Source organism: Ambystoma mexicanum, chromosome 10 (genome assembly GCF_040938575.1).
Source record: "Ambystoma mexicanum isolate Mex_15411 chromosome 10, UKY_AmexF1_1, whole genome shotgun sequence".
Classification (NCBI taxonomy): Eukaryota; Metazoa; Chordata; class Amphibia; order Caudata; family Ambystomatidae; genus Ambystoma; species Ambystoma mexicanum.
In genome coordinates this window covers 97,422,788-97,441,025 of record NC_090932.1, presented here as the reverse complement: position 1 = coordinate 97,441,025, position 18,238 = coordinate 97,422,788, and the positions used below count along the sequence as shown (strand labels likewise).

Genomic DNA, 18,238 nt, shown 5'->3' with positions numbered 1-18,238 from the left:
TATCCAACTCAGCTGAGAGAAACCTCCATACACTGGATGTAAGGAGGGCAATTTTGTACTATGTAAACAAGACAAAACCGTTAAGAAAAACAGATCAACTGTTTGCCTCTATAGCACCTGGCAGGGAGGGTGATCACATTTCAAAGAGCAGCATACCGAAATGGATAGTTAAGTGCATACAGCTCTGCTATTCTCTATCGAAGAAAACCCTGCCTTTTACACCAAGAGCTCACGCTACCAGAGGTACAAGGGCTACTTTGGCATTTATTGCAAACGTCCCTCTAGATGCCATTTGCAAAGCAGCTATTTGGAGTTCCATACATACCTTTACTCGGCATCCATTTGCCGCTGTACCTTCTCACAACCCACCTCCTTATACAGATACTCCTCGCTAGTCTATGCATAGCATGTTACCTAAGCAGAGCCACAAGCCTCAAAAAGGATACATTACTCGCTGTAATCGTATTTCTGATACTTGTTTCTGCTTAGTTTCCCATGCGCCCACCCTTTCTCCACTTTTGGAGTAGAAGGTGCATAGATGTATTTCTGGCTTTATCAATGATCTTCTTTAATACATCTACGCGCCCTACACTTCATGCTACCTCATGCCAGAAACAAAACAATCTGAGGGACCTCGACGCGTTAAGGACCATGGGTACAGTGGATGTCACTCTAGGGACAGTATTACTGACACGCCCAGTCAACATCACTTTTCGAGTTTCGAAAACAAAATATTTAGTACTCCGACTACCACTAGATGTCGGCCTATCCATAGCTTGTGAATCTAAGCAGATACAAGCATCAGAAATACGATTACAGTGAGTAATGTATCCCATATATTACTGATGGTGTCACTTATGGAGTTGGACTGTTGAGGTAAGTAGACGCCAGGTTGCACTTTGCACCCCTGTTGTGAAATGTTTCACTACAGAATGACTTAGATGGGAGGAGTATCAATCAGAAAGAACATTACCAGGGATAAGTAATTTGCTCTTCGTATTTGGTAGGTTGAGCCTAAGCTCTTTCACGCCTGGATTATTTAACACCCTATATTTTGTCAAAGCAAGAGAAACAAAACTATCATCAGTCACTAAATTCCAGAGAGTAGTCTACGGGCTTATTACAGACAATTGTTTATGTACTGTAGTTGGGGAGAATTCTCAGAAATGTGCCAATTCCTTCCGTTAGAGACCCACAGCAACTTTGCTGGATTTCAAGGACTTGATTTTTTTTAACCTGGAGAGCAAGACCCTTTTTCCCACTCTGATGTATTTTAATGTGATTTCTGAACTTTGCGTTTCTTTTGGTTATGGAGCCTGACAAACGCCATGGGCATCATCTTTTACTTTGTGTCACACAGCACCTTCAGTGCAGTGGCACAGGGAAGTCTTTCAGATTTCCCACAGGTTTAAATACCTTCTCTGGGATAAAATACTGTTTCCCAGAACAGTAAAGTGAAATTGACTTTACTTGCATTTGTAACTTTCTAGACCCAGCACACACTATCTCACAATAGGGTGCTGGAGGGTTACCTAGTATCTAGCTTCTCATGTAACATGTTTGTTACTCTTTCCTCACTGAATGGCTGGTGGCAGTGATTTTAATTTTAACTACCGTGATGCACGTTTACAGCGGGCTTCGTTCGCAGCTGCAGTAAAACACCCAAGGGTGCCATTTTTGTCATAATGGCCCGGTCTTCTTTTTTCACCATTTCTTTGTGGAAAGGTCCTTCTTGAGATTTACTCTGCGTGCTAACCCAGGTTTGGTCCTTTTGTCCACTTTGCCTTTGGTGGGATTCACGAGTGAAGCCCGCCTCTGGCTCCAGGGTGTCTGGGGTGGGCAGGAAGTGAGGGCGGTGTCCGAAACTCCCTGTGCTTAATCTCCTAGACGACCCAAATGCACTCTGTAGTGATTGGCCGGCTGATTGTCCGGCAAGGACAGCCATCCTGCTGGGGGACTGACAGCTAGGCTGGAATGAACGGGAGAGAACTGAATAGAAGGCAAGGCTTTTGGCTTGGAAGGCAGAGTCGACCACTGGACGAAGGAACCAAAGAAGAACTTGAAGAGGACACCTGCTGCAACTCCTGGACCGTTGGTATGCCTGGTGAAGCCCTGTTGCTGTGCTGAAACTCCAAAACCGTATTGACAGAGAACCCCCTGCAAGGACGACTTCTTCTCTTGAATTGGTGGGAACAATCAACTCCAAAGTAAGCTACCTGGACATTCTCTCGGAGCTGGTTGCCTTTCCACAGAGTTGCTGCTGGAAATCCAATAGCCAGGGAGAGGAACACCAGATTGTGTGCGTTGCTTTTAAGTTGGCCAAGAGCTCCAGGAAGATCCTCCAGACTCCAGGAAGCAGGACTGACCGGGCCTGAGCCCCCTCAACAGAGTGTGGGACCCTAGAAGCAAGGAAGGTCCATCTCGACATCCACAAACCGCCGTGTTGCTATTTACAGTAGTCGCGAGGAGCTGAAACACTGAAGTGTCACTTGTTGGAAAGATTGCTGGTTGCGAGTGGTGACCGTCCCATTGCAGTGCAGGAGTCCCCTGACGTCCTCCCTCTTGTCCCCACGACTGAGGTCCAGGAACAGAGAGATCTGCAGAGCTGCACAGGAACGGAAGTCATCTGCACTTTTTCTTCAATACAAAGGTACTGTAAAGTCTGAGAGAATTTACCTCTTGTTGTAGAGTTGATTGCATCTTCTACTCCTTGCAATTCTAATCAGCTCGTGGCCCTACATTGATTTTTCTTTTCTTCAAAGACTTCTAAAAACATTGTGCAAAGACTTTTCCTACTTAAATACCAGAAGTGCTTCAGATTGATTTTGGCTTAACCTGTTATAACTGAATGACTCTGCTTAGTGGATCTAAAAGTATTTGCCTGCTTAGGAATATTTGTGATATCTTGTTTGTTCTAATAAACTTTTCCTCTAATCAATTTCTAAAAGTATTCTAAATGCAACAGTAAGATATTACTGCTCCCGCACCCTCGCTATTAAAGTCACCTGAGGGTGTAGGTTGTGACTGTGGGCCATCCTAAAGTGTATTTGAGTGTTATTTTATATTGCTCCCTTCTGAAGAAGGCTTACTCTGACTGATAAATACATTAATAATTGTTTATTCAAGAAACCTTGTGTGTAAGTGTTTATTTGAATACTTGTCACTGTGAATCTGTGTAACTCCCCTACAGCTCACATTGACCCCTCTTGAGATAGGCCTGGCTGCTCAGCCACACTACCAACCTATGTAGTACAGACTTATACCAAAGGTTGGGTTCGTATTGCCAGGAGGTCAGGGCTGTTGTAGTGCACCCAAAGGGTACTGCATACAATCTTGCCTAACAACTGTCATGCAGTCAGAGATTTAACAGCGTGCATACTTTGATGTAGACTTATAAATGGAATTGTCCATCATCTGTGGTGTCCAACCGATTACCAAGGTTAAATGTGTGTTAACTGATCATTAAATCAAAGATGTCTTCCTCTTTTCCAGGATCCCATCCTGCGTCGGTCTGGCATGTATACTGTGGCTATGGCCTACTGTGGCTCAGGGAACAACAAAGCCATCCGCCGGCTGTTGCATGTAGCTGTAAGTACTTGGATCATGTTGGAAATGTAATTGGGGCAGTGTTTGTCCAGATGTTTCTTAGAATGCGCTTCTGGCTAAGGAAGTAGAGATCTCATTCTCCTTTAAAGTGTTGATTATGAGCTTGTTTCAAGATCTAGTGCACTGAATAGTTTGACCTTGTAGCTTTGGGTGCTTGGAAACTGACAGGTCTTGCACACACCATTGGCACAAGATCTTGTGTATTTTTGATTTTCTTTGAGCTTGTTTACCACTTTTTTTCCTTGTGAGCCCACATCTGAGTCTTTTTCAGAGACGTGAACACTCAGTAGCTCTGGGTCTACATGCTCTTTAGCCCCTCTACTCTCTCGGGCCCAGTTCCTGTGCTCATCGGACCTCCCTACTGCCAGTGTGTTCTGAGAGCCCCTGTCCTCCCCCCAGCACTATGCATTCCCAGATTTCCCATCCTGGCCCCCTAAGTGCTCTCAGGCTCCAGCCTGGCCCCCTAGGTGCTCTCGGGCTCCAGCCTGGCCCCCTAGGTGCTCGCGGGCTCCGGCCTGGCCCCCTAGGTGCTCGCGGGCTCCGGCCTGGCCCCCTAGGTGCTCGCGGGCTCCGGCCTGGCCCCCTAGGTGCTCGCGGGCTCCGGCCTGGCCCCCGGCCTGGCCCCCTAGGTGCTCGCGGGCTCCGGCCTGGCCCCCGGCCTGGCCCCCTAGGTGCTCGCGGGCTCCGGCCTGGCCCCCGGCCTGGCCCCCTAGGTGCTCGCGGGCTCCGGCCTGGCCCCCTAGGTGCTCGCGGGCTCCGGCCTGGCCCCCTAGGTGCTCGCGGGCTCCGGCCTGGCCCCCTAGGTGCTCGCGGGCTCCGGCCTGGCCCCCTAGGTGCTTGCGGGCTCTGGCCCCGGCCCCCTAGGCGCTCTCGGGCTCACTACTGTCACCAGCTTGTTCATTTAGCGCACCTAGAGTAACCAAAGAATCTCTTGAATGTTAGTCTAGGGCAAAACAAAAATGTACTCCATTGTACTGCATTGTAAGATGTATTGTACAATGATAAAAAGTTACCACAAGTGATGACGAGGTACTAAAAGTAGTAACAAAGTAACAAGACTAAGGGAAACCATGGTTGCCAGTACTGACAGCCTGAAGGACATGTCAGTTTCCCCATAACAGATGAGCAAAAGCCAGTGTAGTGAAGCTTAAGCCTTCACTGCTCTGTAAAACGAACAGGTCAGATACAGAAATAAAAGCAACATTTTTGGGGGTGCATAGAAATGGACGGAAAGGTGCAGTAAAGAGAAATATTTCCACACAGCGAGGTGGCTTGTTAGGACAGTTTTTCAAGCAAAGCCTTCATAAAACCAGTCATCTGAGGTAGTACACATATCCACTCTTCGTATACGGCTGTACCATCTGAAAACACTTGGTAGCATAGACGGAGCAGCCAGGCTTATCTTAGGGCAGAGAGGGCTGTAGCTTGGTACAAAGAAATGTTAGCATACGTATGGTCCCAAGAAACACTGAAACATATGTATTATAAAAAATAAAGGGTTTATTTAAATACAAGTAGGCCAAGATAAATGTTGGCTAAGTACGTACTTTAACATCATATAAACACAATCCTAAAATGCAACTCAATACCTAAGGTATGCAAACCAAGTTATAACCTTATTTAGAGGCGCATGAAGCAAGTCAAGGGGTGTCAAACCTAAGGTTATACATTCAGGGTAGTAATATACTATTCTTGGGGAGTAAGTCCAGGTTAGATATACTTTTCGAATACAATCAGTATGTCAAGGGTAGTTGACCCTGTCAGTCATGCAGTGACACTAAGTTATGACCTCACATAATATACCAACCCTGTTACAAGTCTACTCCTTTCAACATTACTTTTTAGAACTTAGTGAAGAGCTAGTAAATTAACTCATATACTTTCTTGAGGGGCCGTAAGCTACTCTAAAATTATGAACAAACAATAACTATTTTAGACTGCACTAAGCAATTCAAGGAAAGCAAAACCCAATTACACTAAGAAAGACGCAATGTATTTCAAGGTAAGTAATTGACCCTATGACGATTTTGGAAATGCTCTGAGCAGTTTCAGGAGACACAAAACCCAGCGTTGCAAGTTTTAGAAGAGCAGAAGCTATTCAATAGACGAGGGGCTTCAAGCAACTCATAAGACAAGTATTAACTTTGAGACTGTTTTAGGTCTGTAGGAAGCAGATCAGGAAAAGTAAATCCTATGGTACACTATTGGTAAGCTTTTACACTCATTCAGTTAAGCAATGATAAAACCGTACCAACACTTACTACTTTTTAGAAAGTGGGACACTATTCAGAGTAAGTAAAGCAATTTATATACCTTTTTTAAATGAGCAACCAGCAACTTAAAGGTAAGTAATAGTTTTGTAACTTTTCTATTGCAGAGATTGTTACCACATTAACTCTTTGACAAGTATGTATGTATACACTTGTTATACTCTCAAGACAGAATCCATTTCTTATCCAGTCCTACCCTAGTCTATTGCATGAGTTCTCCCAGGCAGAAGAGGCAACCTGGCGGTCTAGGAGCCAGCTGTAGGCAGGTTGATATGATATGATAGGTTATTTATAACGCACTTAATACCCAGAGATTTCTAAGCGCAGACCCGGGGATCTAACCAGTGTTGCTTTGTATCGTCTTGCTTCCAAGGTGAGCATGTTGCCCCTGAGCTATCCTCCCAAGACAATGAGATGGGGTTCAGTGGCAGGAAAGTCAAAGTTCCAGAGGATATCTTCTTAAACAAGTAAGTAGTAGCTTCAGAGTTAGTTAAGTGTTCAGGGACTTTTGGGAAGGCTCCTAATATGCGATCCAGCATTAGGCCTGGGCAAGTGGTATGGGCAAACTCCCAATCACACGAATCACCCACTCATCTTCTCAGGATTCACACAAGACTTCAGGTAAGTATTACCCAAGCCAAGACAATACCTTAGGAGAAAAAAAGAGCTTCATAGTGGATGCCTTCAGAATGCAGCAGCACAGGACCCGGTCCCTTCATTCTTGGTCTGGAGATGAAAAAAACTGTACACTGGAATGGAACTTGCAGCAGCAGTCATCAGAGCAGGCTTTCAGCAAAGGTTTTTTCACAGATTCTCACGGATCTGTGGTTTCGGCACATTTTTACAGTACCCAGTTGAAGAACCAACATGGCCGGTAGGATTCTCTCCACTCTCTCGGTCCTGCACTCTGATGAGGGAACTTCAGGGATTTGAATTGGCTCTCTGAAGGTCCAGAAAATGTCCACCAAAGTTCCAGCTGGATTCGGACTACGAAAGACCATGCACTGCACTCAGGCTCCAGGTCCCAGGGTATTGGCGGTTTGCAGCCCAATAAGGTTGCAGCACGTTGTGGGATGGCTCAAATTTATGGTCTTATTCAGACTAGTGGATCTCACTAGCCTCTGGGTAGGAGTCGTCACGTTCCGGACCCCTAGGTTTATTGGAGGGAAGGGTTGCATCATGCCCTGTTACTCAGCAGGCTCCCCAGTCACTGGAAATCATTACAGAAGTCTTTTCTTCATCTTACTCTTTGGATTCAGCTCCAGAATCTTCCAGGAGCGGAGTGTTTAACAGGAACTACAGCTAAACCTCTGCAAACTCTCCCTGCAGTTTACAGAAAGGGGCGCTCTGGCTGTCCAATCAGGCTATCCAGGTTCACCCAAGAAATAAAAGTATTTAAAAGGAAACCACCGCATTTAAAATGCTGTGTGCTGCCACAGTATATTACAGTTAGTCCAAAGCTATAGGAAACTATAACTCCAATCACATACTATGGAGAGACCTTAAAAGGTCACCCATAAAAAGAGTAAAAGACTAGGTGGTGATTGAGACTGCTTGTTCTCACCGGACTTGGGGTCGATGCACAAACAAAGGCCGCCTTTTGTTTAGATCCGGACAGAGGAGCGTGGCTTTACCGGGACAACACTGGAGTTGATGCTGGGAATCTTTTTGGGGTTGTCCATGGACTGCTCTTCATAGAAGTCTTGGTTTCAACGATCTGCCAAATAGTGGCAGGAGTCCTCCTTTTATCCAGAATTCAGGCTAGGAGCAAGTCCAAGCCCAGCAATGATAAGGTACTCCAATCGTGCATAGCCACTGGACACTGCATCTGGCCAGTAAGACTTTCTGACACCAGAGATGTGGATTGGGACTAGACAGTCGCAACCCCCTTCACACACACGCACATGTGCATGCATTCTCTCCCCCTCTCTCTCTCCCTCTCTCCTCCTCTCTCCCCCCCCTCTCTCCACTCCCTCTCTCTCTCCCCCCCTCTCCCTCTCCCCATTTCCTGACCTGAGAAGGCCAAATAACATCATGGCCAAAGAACATAAGAAAACCCTTGTGGCTCGGCCATCTTCGGGTGCTAGTCACCTTTAGTAGCGATTTGCAGGAAGTGCACAAGTAAAATGACACACAAAGCAGCAGCTTTCCTAGGTACGTGCAAGGCCTTACATGGGATTGCCTGCCTGGGAAAGCAGGAAGAAGTCCAAACAATAATATGGCCGAAGAACAAGCGACAATCTTGTGGCACTAGCCATACCTGGTTAACATAAATGTGCACATAAAAAGTAAAGGAAAAATTGTAAAAATGTAACTGCTGCCATAAGCTTGTCAAAAGTAACCAAAATCCCCAGTGTAAAACGTTAGGGAGTATCCCTATTGCACTGCACTCTAAGGTGCTGTGTGCAAAGTAAATATACAAGAATTCAAAAGGGAAAATGTTTCTCAGGACTGTTTCCCCATAACAAATGAGTGCAGCTGAAGGCTTTACTTCCCTTCAAAAAGTCAGGTCAGGATCCAAATCAAAGCAAGGAGAATGGGGTTCCATAGGAAACTATGGAGGGAAAGTTGCCAAAACAGAAAATGAATGTTTCCTAACACATGTGATTACAATCCTCTTCCCAAGTCACTGTCACTGATCCTCATTTTGTTGCCACCTGCCTCAGTTCCTACACCATCACTGTTCTATTTAATGGGCTTCACCTTGGAATTTGGTGAAATGCTTTGCACTGATATGTTAAGTTTTATGTTGTCAAGTATTTTTATTTTTTAATGATTGTGTGGAGCATTATTGGATGGATTTCTTGTGATCATTGATATTGGCCGTAAATTGGCAACAAAACACATGTTGAGGTGTTGGGAATGCTTTCTATAGATGCAACTTTCCCTCAATATTCTTTGTACCCCTAAAAGGTTTTATCTTGTTGTATACCCTTTATGCCTTTTTGCAATGCAGGGAAGCCTTCAGCTTCACTCTACTGGCCTTTGCTCACATGTTATGGGAAACCGTCCTTCAGGCTGTCCATACTGGGAAACGGTTTCCCTTAGCTTTTTACTTATTTGCCTGTTTGGGTAACTTTTTATCATTGCGCAGTGCATCTTCCAATGCAGTGCAATGCGGTTTCTTTTTGTGCATCCCTAAATTCCACTCGAGACATTTTTTGGTTAACTAAGATGTGCTGAAGGACAAACTGATTGCAGCAGTTAAAATATTTGTACTTTTAACAATATGTTTGGTTAGCCTCACTGCATTTACTGCATTTTGCTACGAACTGTGGCTAGTATCCTAAAATGGCTGTGCAACAGGTTTTTCATTTGTTCCTTGGTCATCATGTGTTTTTGTCATATTCCTGCCCTTTTAGGTCAGGAAAAACCTTGGATGGTCATCCATTTGCCCGGGAAACAGAGGTTTCGCGGGCTAGTGTAGGGTATGTGTGGGAGGACCCAGAAAGTGGGTTTGGACTGTCTGGGCCTAATCCACAACCTGTATCCAGAAGGTCTGGTGTGCATGAGACCCACAGTGGTCCCTGATTGGGCCACTGCTGGTGTGGTTGTAAATGGCCGAGTCTGATAACTCACCTGACTTTGGAGAAGAAGAGGAGCCAAGCCGAGCAGACGCACTTGAGGCCCGACAACTGAAACTTGCTGCTGTCCGATAGAAGCCCTGCTTGGCAACTGATCTCCGAAGACCTTCATTGGCGTTTCAATCCTTTCGAGTGGTGGGACCAACCATTTCTGATGTCTCCTGGTGGTAACCCCGCAAGTGAGCCTGCTCCGAAGTGTCCCTGTGCCATCCAATGGGCTGTCCAACTTGAAATTGGGCTACCGTGATAGGAGCACCATAGTCCCGTGTTTCGACCCGGGGCTTAGGGGATCGCCAGCAGTTTTCCAAACATCTTACGTGGCAAGATAGAAGGCTGTGTCAGACCACGATAGCTGAATTCCTTTGTGTTGCTGTGCAATTGTGACAGTCGCTGAAGACTGGTGTCCTGCATCAATTACAGTGTCCCGAGACGTGCTGATGTGTCTTTCGCATTCTTCCTCCGGAACAGATTGCAACAGCTCCTGTGACTAGCTGGACCTGTCTCTGCACCCGCAGCATCTGGGAACCGGAAGGAAGGCAGGCAGGCAAACGTACCTCTGCTGACCACATCTGGACCTACCTAGTCTGGACCAAAACCAAATTAAGGGCGCGAGTAATGAGGATACTTACCGGTGGCCCTATTTCATCCAAAGAGTTTTCTAACATTTGGCTACGTTTTGTCATTATTTGGCTTGGTAGAACTTGCTGTCTAAAGCCATCCGAAAGGCAGGAACAGTTTCTTAGCAATAACAGAGACCTACTCGTCTTTCTAATCCTTACTCACATCTTCAAAACACTTCTAACTTTTTCCAGTCTCCGAAAAGTATTGGAACTTTGAACTTTGCACATTCCTGTGCACTTTTACTCACACGTTATACATTTGGCATAAGGCCCCATTAATTTTACGGCTGGATTTTTGAAGTGGGGTAGTCATTTCTGAAGAGTGTTGGTGCTATCTAAATTCTTTACCGTATTCCTTTCCTTTGCAGGTATTGGTGAAGTAATTGATTTATGTGCACTGACTGTGACTGTATATATGCTCTATAGTAGATAGTGTTGTGTGATACTTTTCCTGCCAATATTCATTTTTCATGGGGTGTCCTGGGCCTAGAATAAATATAATGGGTTTTTTATAGCTGTCTAAGTATAATCCTTGGTGTTTCACTGTGTGGACTCATTGTGGACCCCTGACCACACTCACCTCTCCTGAGACTAAGCCTTGACCACTTTCCACGTTGCCTTGATTGATGTGGCTTCAGCTCCGAGACTTAACCTCCAAAAAGGGTGGCGTCCTGAACACCAGTACCCCAGGCCAGAGTTCAGAAATCCATTCTAACAAGAAGCGAATAAAGAGGAAGTGGTGCAGGATTTCTCAAATTGATGGTCGCCGTAAGCTAAGCCAGTTTTCCATTGTTGAAGTAAAGTTTTTAATGAAGAGCGGTTCAGCTAGGGAATTATTTGTGCTTCAAGTACTGGTAGAGTTGCTGATGTTGGAGGTTGAGGTAATCATTTGCTATGGTGCAAGAAGAAAGCAACTTGAGATAAGGTGTATTTATTTTATGTCCATTAGTTGAAGCACAGGCTACTTGGGTTATAAGCCGAAATAAACTTGTCGACTTTTGATTTACTTTATTTTTGGATGTACATCCATGAATCCTGAACGGTACTTCTGAGTTAAGAGTGGTCATAGTACTTGTATTTATACTGCTACTGTTGGGAAGGACCTAGGGCCTCCCTCACCCCCAAGCGCTTTAGAATTAGGCATGACTTCTTTTAGGCACTATAATGCGAGAGGAGGGGCATTGGGAAGGCTTTTTCATGCAAAAATAATCCTACACAGGCACTGAAAAAGGTAGTTATTGTTTAAATATATAAAGCACAACTAACTATTAGCTCAATACATTTGTAAATGTCAAATCCTATGCATTTCAAAAATATTAGTACGGTGTGAGTAAAAAACTCTCCCTTCCTGGAAAGAATGCTGCATGTGCTAAAATTGGACTGCAGGCTCGTGCTAGCACTAGCAGCACGAATTCACTGACCTGCTGTCTGTCAAGAGCCTATACATGCTAAAATGGGATTTTACATGCTCGATGCACATAATGCAGAATTATGAAAATAAGGTTTAAAAGGAGATTATAGGATCTGATAAAACATGTGTGGAATGAGCGAAATATGCAGAGAATGACAGGAAAATGTTTTTGTACATAAAATAGTCATGGGTAGCAAAATGAAGGAAAGCATGAGCTACAGTGTATTTTTGTATAGGCTAGCAAATGTAAAGTAGCATGTCCTGACAGAAATCGCTGACAATGAAGAAAGGAAGCCGGATCATCCCTTGCATGGAAGCAGGACAGTTTGGGATGGAGCCATGGCCTATATCCAGTGACACAACTGCAGCAAGCCAGGAGTATATAAACCCCTGCCTGTCATCACTGTTGTAGGACAAAGGAATGGATGAGGGACAGAAGACCGTTCAGGGAGCAGAGTTCTTTGCTACCAACCTCATTTCTGTAAAATTAAAGTTGGTATCCTTGCAAGATAGACTCTTGGCCTTACTTCCCTAGAGGGGTGTGTTTACTCTGGTGTGAGCGTAATTAAGGGACACCTTAATTAAGGGACGCCTTTATTAAGGGACGCCTTTCTAATTAGGGACACACTTATAATCAAGGCCACTCTTGCACTGACCAGCCCCCTATCGCTCATGGCAAATACCCCAAAATGTACATAGTTTAACGTCTACACTACCATCTTCATATATTCACCACCAAACATGTGTTGCAACAATGAGGAGGCCATAATGCAATATTGCGCCATGAAACACAAATTAATAAATGATGCTCTTCCTGATCTCTTGCATGTCTCCTTTCTCATTGATAGGTCAGTGATGTGAATGACGACGTCCGACGTGCTGCTGTGGAGTCCTTGGGATTTATCTTGTTCAGGTATGCCTTTCTCATAACTTTCTTTGCTCTGCTGCTTGGGGTTCTCGTTCACTGTGAATGTTTCGAGAATGATTAACTCATCCTTACAGACAATTAGCTTTCATGACTAGGTTTTTGTTTAGTGACACTTTGAGCAAATAGTCGAGCTTTGATCTAATGTTTGCAGTTGTTCACTGATTGCATCTGTAAAATACTTTGGTTTGAATGTAGTTTAGGTGATTGTGGGACATTTCGAATGGATTGTGTCCTCCAACGCATTCCTCATCTTTGACATGTAATGTCAACAGCTGTGTACTTCGGAAACTTTTTTGGCAGAGGGCGTCCTGCGTCGATGGCATTGGGTCGATGTCCCTCGAAGGCCTACGTCGAGGGCGACGTCACAGGATGTTATAAATGAGTAGGTAGGGGTTCTAAACCCAGTAAGTCCCGTAAATCTAAGTCCAAGGGGATGTCTACCGATGATTTGAGGGGCGACTCTCCGCGTCGGGAGGAGTCCCGGGGAATCTCGGTCCTAGAGTGGTTACCGCCATTTGTCATCCTCGTCTCGGCATTCTAGGAAGTGCTGTCACTGGTTGCCTTCCCCGTCCTCCTCGGAGGATGGAGCCGTGAGGAAAGTGGCTTGCCCAACAAAGTCCTCGGCTCCGGAGGAATGGGCTACCTTTAGAGAGCAAATGTTAGCGATTTTTCAATCGCAGGGCACAGTTCCGTCCGCGCCTTCTGATGAAGCCGGCAAGGAACCGTCTCGTACCGTGGCTCGCACGCTTTCGGGCTTGGGTCCTCGACGCGACTCATCGGGAACCTTCGAGGTCCCGTTCGGACAAGGCTGCAGATAGTCACAATAGATGTGCTTCCGGGTCTCCGTCCTCGTCTCTAGCGAGACCGCAGAAAAATGGTAAGGGCTCAAGGCTGGCGTCGGCGCCTTGTCCGTCGGATACCAACGTCGAAGCTTTGCCTTTGTTCCAGCCCTCGGCGCCGTTGTCGACAGCGTCGAGAGCGCCGCGGGCTTCGCCGAAGCATTCGGCGCCCCCTCGACGCCTTCGGGGCTTTTTGCCCAAAATTTACCATTTGAGATCCTCCAAGGATGGCTACTTCTAAGTCTGTGAGGCCTGTGGTGGACTCCAGACCATCTTTTGTCCCGAGGCAGGACTTTTACCTCCCTTTGGATGACATATATGAGGAGGAGGAGGAGGAAAGGTCAGACTTTGATATGGACCCTGTTGAGCTTGATGTGGCTCCTATCTTTTCTGGAGACAGTCAATTGGAAGAGTTGGGGCAAACTCTTCATGATGCCAGTGGTTTGGACAATTCTCCGGAAGTGGAATTTGGCAGGCCTGAGCCTGGTGGCTCATGCTGAGTCGTCCGACAGGAGGCTCATGGCTAGGGTCACAGAGTATCTGGGCTGGTCCAGTCCTCCTGAAGCTTTTGTGCAAGATGATCTAACAGACATTTTAGCTCAAGGTCGTCTTCTGACCCAGTGTTACCTTTTCATCTGGCATTACAGAAAAGGGTGGCGGCTGCTTGGAAGTCACCGGAATCTCTTCCGGCTGTTAACAAGTCATTAACCAAAAAATACCACCCTTCCAGTAGCGACCCCAGCTACCTTTTGTCTCACCCCACTCCCGAGAGTTTGGTGGTTCAGGCGGCTACGGCCACCTCGAGGCAGGCAGCGTAACCTACCATCCCTCCTGATAGGGACGACAAATGCTTTCACGGTTGGGCACGAATGGTGTTTCTGCAGGGAGTATGGCGTTGAAGTCAGCCAACTCCACTTGTGTCTTGGCAAGGTTTTCACACACACTGTGGAATTGCGTTTCTCTAGCGGCTGAGCATATTCCCGAAGGGGAAGAAAGGGATGGGCTCCTTGCTCTCGTGCAAGATGGCAAGGACGCCATGTGTGAATCCCTTCAGTCGTGTTTGGACACGGCCGACAGTGTTAGCCGGTCCATGGCTGCGAGCACCGTTGCACTCAGATTTGCGTGGTTGCGGAAGTCGGGTTTTGCTCCGGATGTGCATGCCCTTTGATGGCACACATTTGTTTGGCGGCAAGGCTGACGAGATGCTTCAGAGGTTGCAGACCACAAAAGCTGCTGCTAAAATTCTGAGCGCAGCTGTGCATCAACCTCTTCCTTTTCGTCCTAGGGGACAGCAGTGGAGGGGAGCTTCTTGTCGTTACTGCTCCTCCTTTGGTAGAACGAGGGGGACCGCTAGTCAAAGGGGTCTGTGTAAAAGTACCTGTGGTGGTCGGGGAAATAGAGGCGCCAAAGCCGCTGAGGCAGCTGCCTCGTTGCCTTCAGGCACTGCCGCAGCCGCTCCAAAACATTCATGAGGCCATGTCCTATGGTTCTTCGGTTGGGGGCAGTCTGTCTCAGCATCTGGAAGAATGGTGAGCCATTACTGCAGATGCATGGGTTCTGGATACAATAGCCCACGGTTACTGCCTACCCTTCCTGCAGTGGCCTCACAACAATCCACCGGGAATCTCTTTGAAGCTTCCAGATCCGCTCCTTGTGCAGGAAATCTTGACCCTGCTAAAGAAAGGCGCTATAGAACTGGTGCCTGTAGCGGAGAGGAACAAGGGATGGTATTCCCCCTTATTTTTTAATCCAAAGAAAAAGACAGAGGATTGAGACCCATCCTGGACTTGCGTTGAACAAACTTCTCAGGAAGGACACTCTTTCTCAAGTCCTCCAGGCCCTTCAACTTCAGGATTGGTTGGTGTCTCTGGACCTACAGGATGCTTACTTTCATGTGCCGATTCATCCCAAGCACAGAAAGTACCTGAGGTTTGCGACTCGCACTTTCAGTTTTGGGTCCTGCCATTTGGATTGACCTGCGCCCGATGGCCTTCACCAAGCTAATGGTGGTGGTTGTAGCGTATCTCAGGCGAGGGGGGGGGGATTCACGTCTACCCCTACTTGGACGACTGGCTGATCCGTGCGTGTTCTCCTGAGCAAGCATTGGATCACCTCGGTCTCACCTGCCGCTCCCTCCACAAGCTGGGCTTCTCCCTCAATTTCAAGACGTCGCATCTGACACCTTCCCGACATCTCTAGTACATCGGGCGGTGTTGGACATGTCCTTGGGGGAAGTGCTCACCTCCCAAGGTGAGGGCTCATCACATTTTGCAGATGGTTGACCAGTTTCAACATGCCCAGTCTCCCGGCTTTCGAATTCTTAAGGTTGCTCAGCCTCATGGCATCCTGCATTTTTCTGGTGCCAGAGGCCAGGCTGAGGATGAGATCCCTGCAATGGGTTCTCAAGATGCAGTGGTCGCAGTTCTCGGTCAAGATGTCGGATCCAGTTCAGATTCCACTCTTGGTCTCCCAGGGTCTTTTGTGGTAGGCTAGCGAGGAGAACCTGATGAAGGGGGAGCCGTTTTGGCAACCGTGGCCAGAGGTGACTATAGTGATGGATGCTTCCCTCACAGAATGGGGAGCTCATGCCGCAGACTTAACCGCCAGCGGTCGTTGGTCTCCGTCAGAGTCCAAACTCCACATCAACCTGTTAGAGCTGAGGGCCATCAGGCTGGCTCTGAAAGCTTTTCTCGTCACAACCCTCCCCCCAAAACCCACTGTGGCAAACCCATTGGCCAGGTGGAGTCAGGACTCGGGCCTCTAGAGCCTGGCATCCTCTTCAAAAGCCCTCATGGGGCCCGTCCTGGCGCCTATGGCGCCAGGCTCATACACCATGAAAAACAATATGCTTGGGAACTACTTTATTGTATTGTCAGCCAACATGGAGGCATCTACATAGCTTGGTTCCTAAGAACCAAGCTATGCGGTCTAGTGTTTTGGGTCTGGTAGCATAGGGACTACTTTACCTGGACTATTTTGTTGGGGCTATTTAAACCACACCCCCCGAGCAAGACAACACGCTTTGCGTTACTTTGCAGCTTGCAACGTGACGCTCACCGTGTCCAGCTATTCCCTCGAACGTCGGAGAAGCAGAACCTGCAAGGAGACAAAAGGAACATCATTAGCAGCAGCATCTTACCTGCAGTCTTCATCTTTAAACACTCGCAGCTACTGAGAACAGCTTCCTCGAATCTGCACGCCTCCCGGACAGAACCTGAAAGAGGAAGATGGAGGCAACATTAAAGAAAGCAGTAGAGACTTTTACAAATTACGAACTGCTCAAAAGGCTTACCTGACTGGTCGCCTCTCGGCTGGCACCACTCCGGACATTCCACTCGCGCTGAAGAACACTGCGACCTACAAGGAAGGAAAACACAGGTTAGCAAAGGCAAGACTTTGCAGCGCTGTGCATACCGCTTAATTATCGCATCATAGCGCTCTTAATGTGCCATCATTTACCAGTGGGGCTCAACCAAGCCAGGTCGCCGCGCTGAAGCTCTGCATACCTAAGGGAGAGAAAAGACATTTTAAACAGAGAAAGGCATACCGGATAGCAATAAAACTAAAGAACAGCAATAAGACCTACCTGAACAATATCAAACGGGCCGGCGTCAGTGAAGTAACTGGACCGCACTTGCCAATGAAAGACAACGCGCCCCTGCAAAGAAGGCAGGATGGAGAGCACGCCTAATTCTACCACAAGGAATAACCTTCCCGCAGAACACATCAGGGCAAAGCTGAGAAGCATACCAGCGAGTAACCCGGCTGGGTGGCGTCCCTGTGGATTCCAGGTGAGCGTAACATTTCTACCATCTCTGCAGGGGGAAGAGTGTCCTGATCATGACGGACAGCACAGTGGCCATGCATTACCTCAACAAAAAAAGGGCGGGGTAGGGTCACTCCCATTGTGCAGAGAGGCGATGCAGCTGTGGTTCTGGGCAATCCAGCAGGAAATTTCGTTCTCGGCAGTTCATCTGGCCGGGGTGGAAAATGCGGCGGCGGCGGACGCTCTGAGCCGGCAGAGCACGGTCTCTCACGAGTGGGAGTTGGCTCGTGAAGTCCTTCTGGAGATCTTTGCCCTTTGGGGAACCCCACAAGTGGATCTCGCTGCCACCAGTGCCAACCGGAAGTACGAGTGATTCTGCTCAAGGGAATTTCCTCTGAGAGGAGCCTTAGGAGACGCATTTGTAGTAGATTGGTCGTTCCCACTGCTGTACGCGTTTTCTCCAGTCCCCGTCATTCCTCAAGTGTTAAGGAGGTTGCGGAGGTTTGGATCTCACATGATCCTCATTGCTCCGCATAGGGCCAGAAGAGCGTGGTACCTGGACCTTCTATAAATGTCCATCTGCCGTCTATGCCATCTTCCCTACCAGGAGGATCTGCTCTTGCGTGCGAGGAGGGGAGAGACAGAGGGAGGGGGGGTGAGGATGTCAGGTCTACATCCAGAGGCCAGGACCCTCAACCTTCATGCTTGGTATCTGAAAGGTTGAGGTATAAGGATTGGGACCTCTGGGATGATGTGATGGAGGTGTTGCTTTCAGCCAGGAGGCCAGCAACCAAATCCTTGTACCGTTGGCGTAAGTTTTGCGACTGGTGCAGAGGACAAAATGTTGATCCTTTTCAATATTCCATTCCTGTGGTTTTGTCTTTCTTGCTTTCTTTGGCCCACAGGTGCCTTCAAGTGGGTACCATTAAAGGTTACCTGGCAGCGCTGTCTATCTTTAAGCGCTCGTCTGAAGAATGTTCTTACTTTAAGATTCCTTTGATTTCCCAATTTATTAAAGGGCTGACTAATGTGTTCCCACCGTCCCCTTTCCAGGTGCCGGTTTGGGATCTGAATTTGGTTTTGAAATTCCTGATGGGTTCTCAGTTTGAACCTTTGCACTCTTGCCCTTTGAGATTATTTTCTTTCAAGACTGTGTTCTTGGTTGCGGTTACTTCCGCTCGCAGAGTGAGTGAATTGCAGGCACGTTCATCTAA

The 18,238-nt window shown here is 47.2% G+C and overlaps 1 protein-coding gene across 1 annotated transcript in view; it reads left to right on the top strand.

The window, feature by feature from the left end:
* PSMD1 (proteasome 26S subunit, non-ATPase 1) overlaps positions 1 to 18,238 on the top strand; it is a 1,063,364-nt gene that overhangs the window by 268,870 nt on the left and 776,256 nt on the right. The window contains exons 15-16 of the mRNA XM_069617568.1: positions 3,493 to 3,588; positions 12,340 to 12,404. Coding sequence (XP_069473669.1) covers positions 3,493 to 3,588; positions 12,340 to 12,404 — 161 coding nt within the window. The remainder of the gene's footprint in view (positions 1 to 3,492; positions 3,589 to 12,339; positions 12,405 to 18,238) is intronic.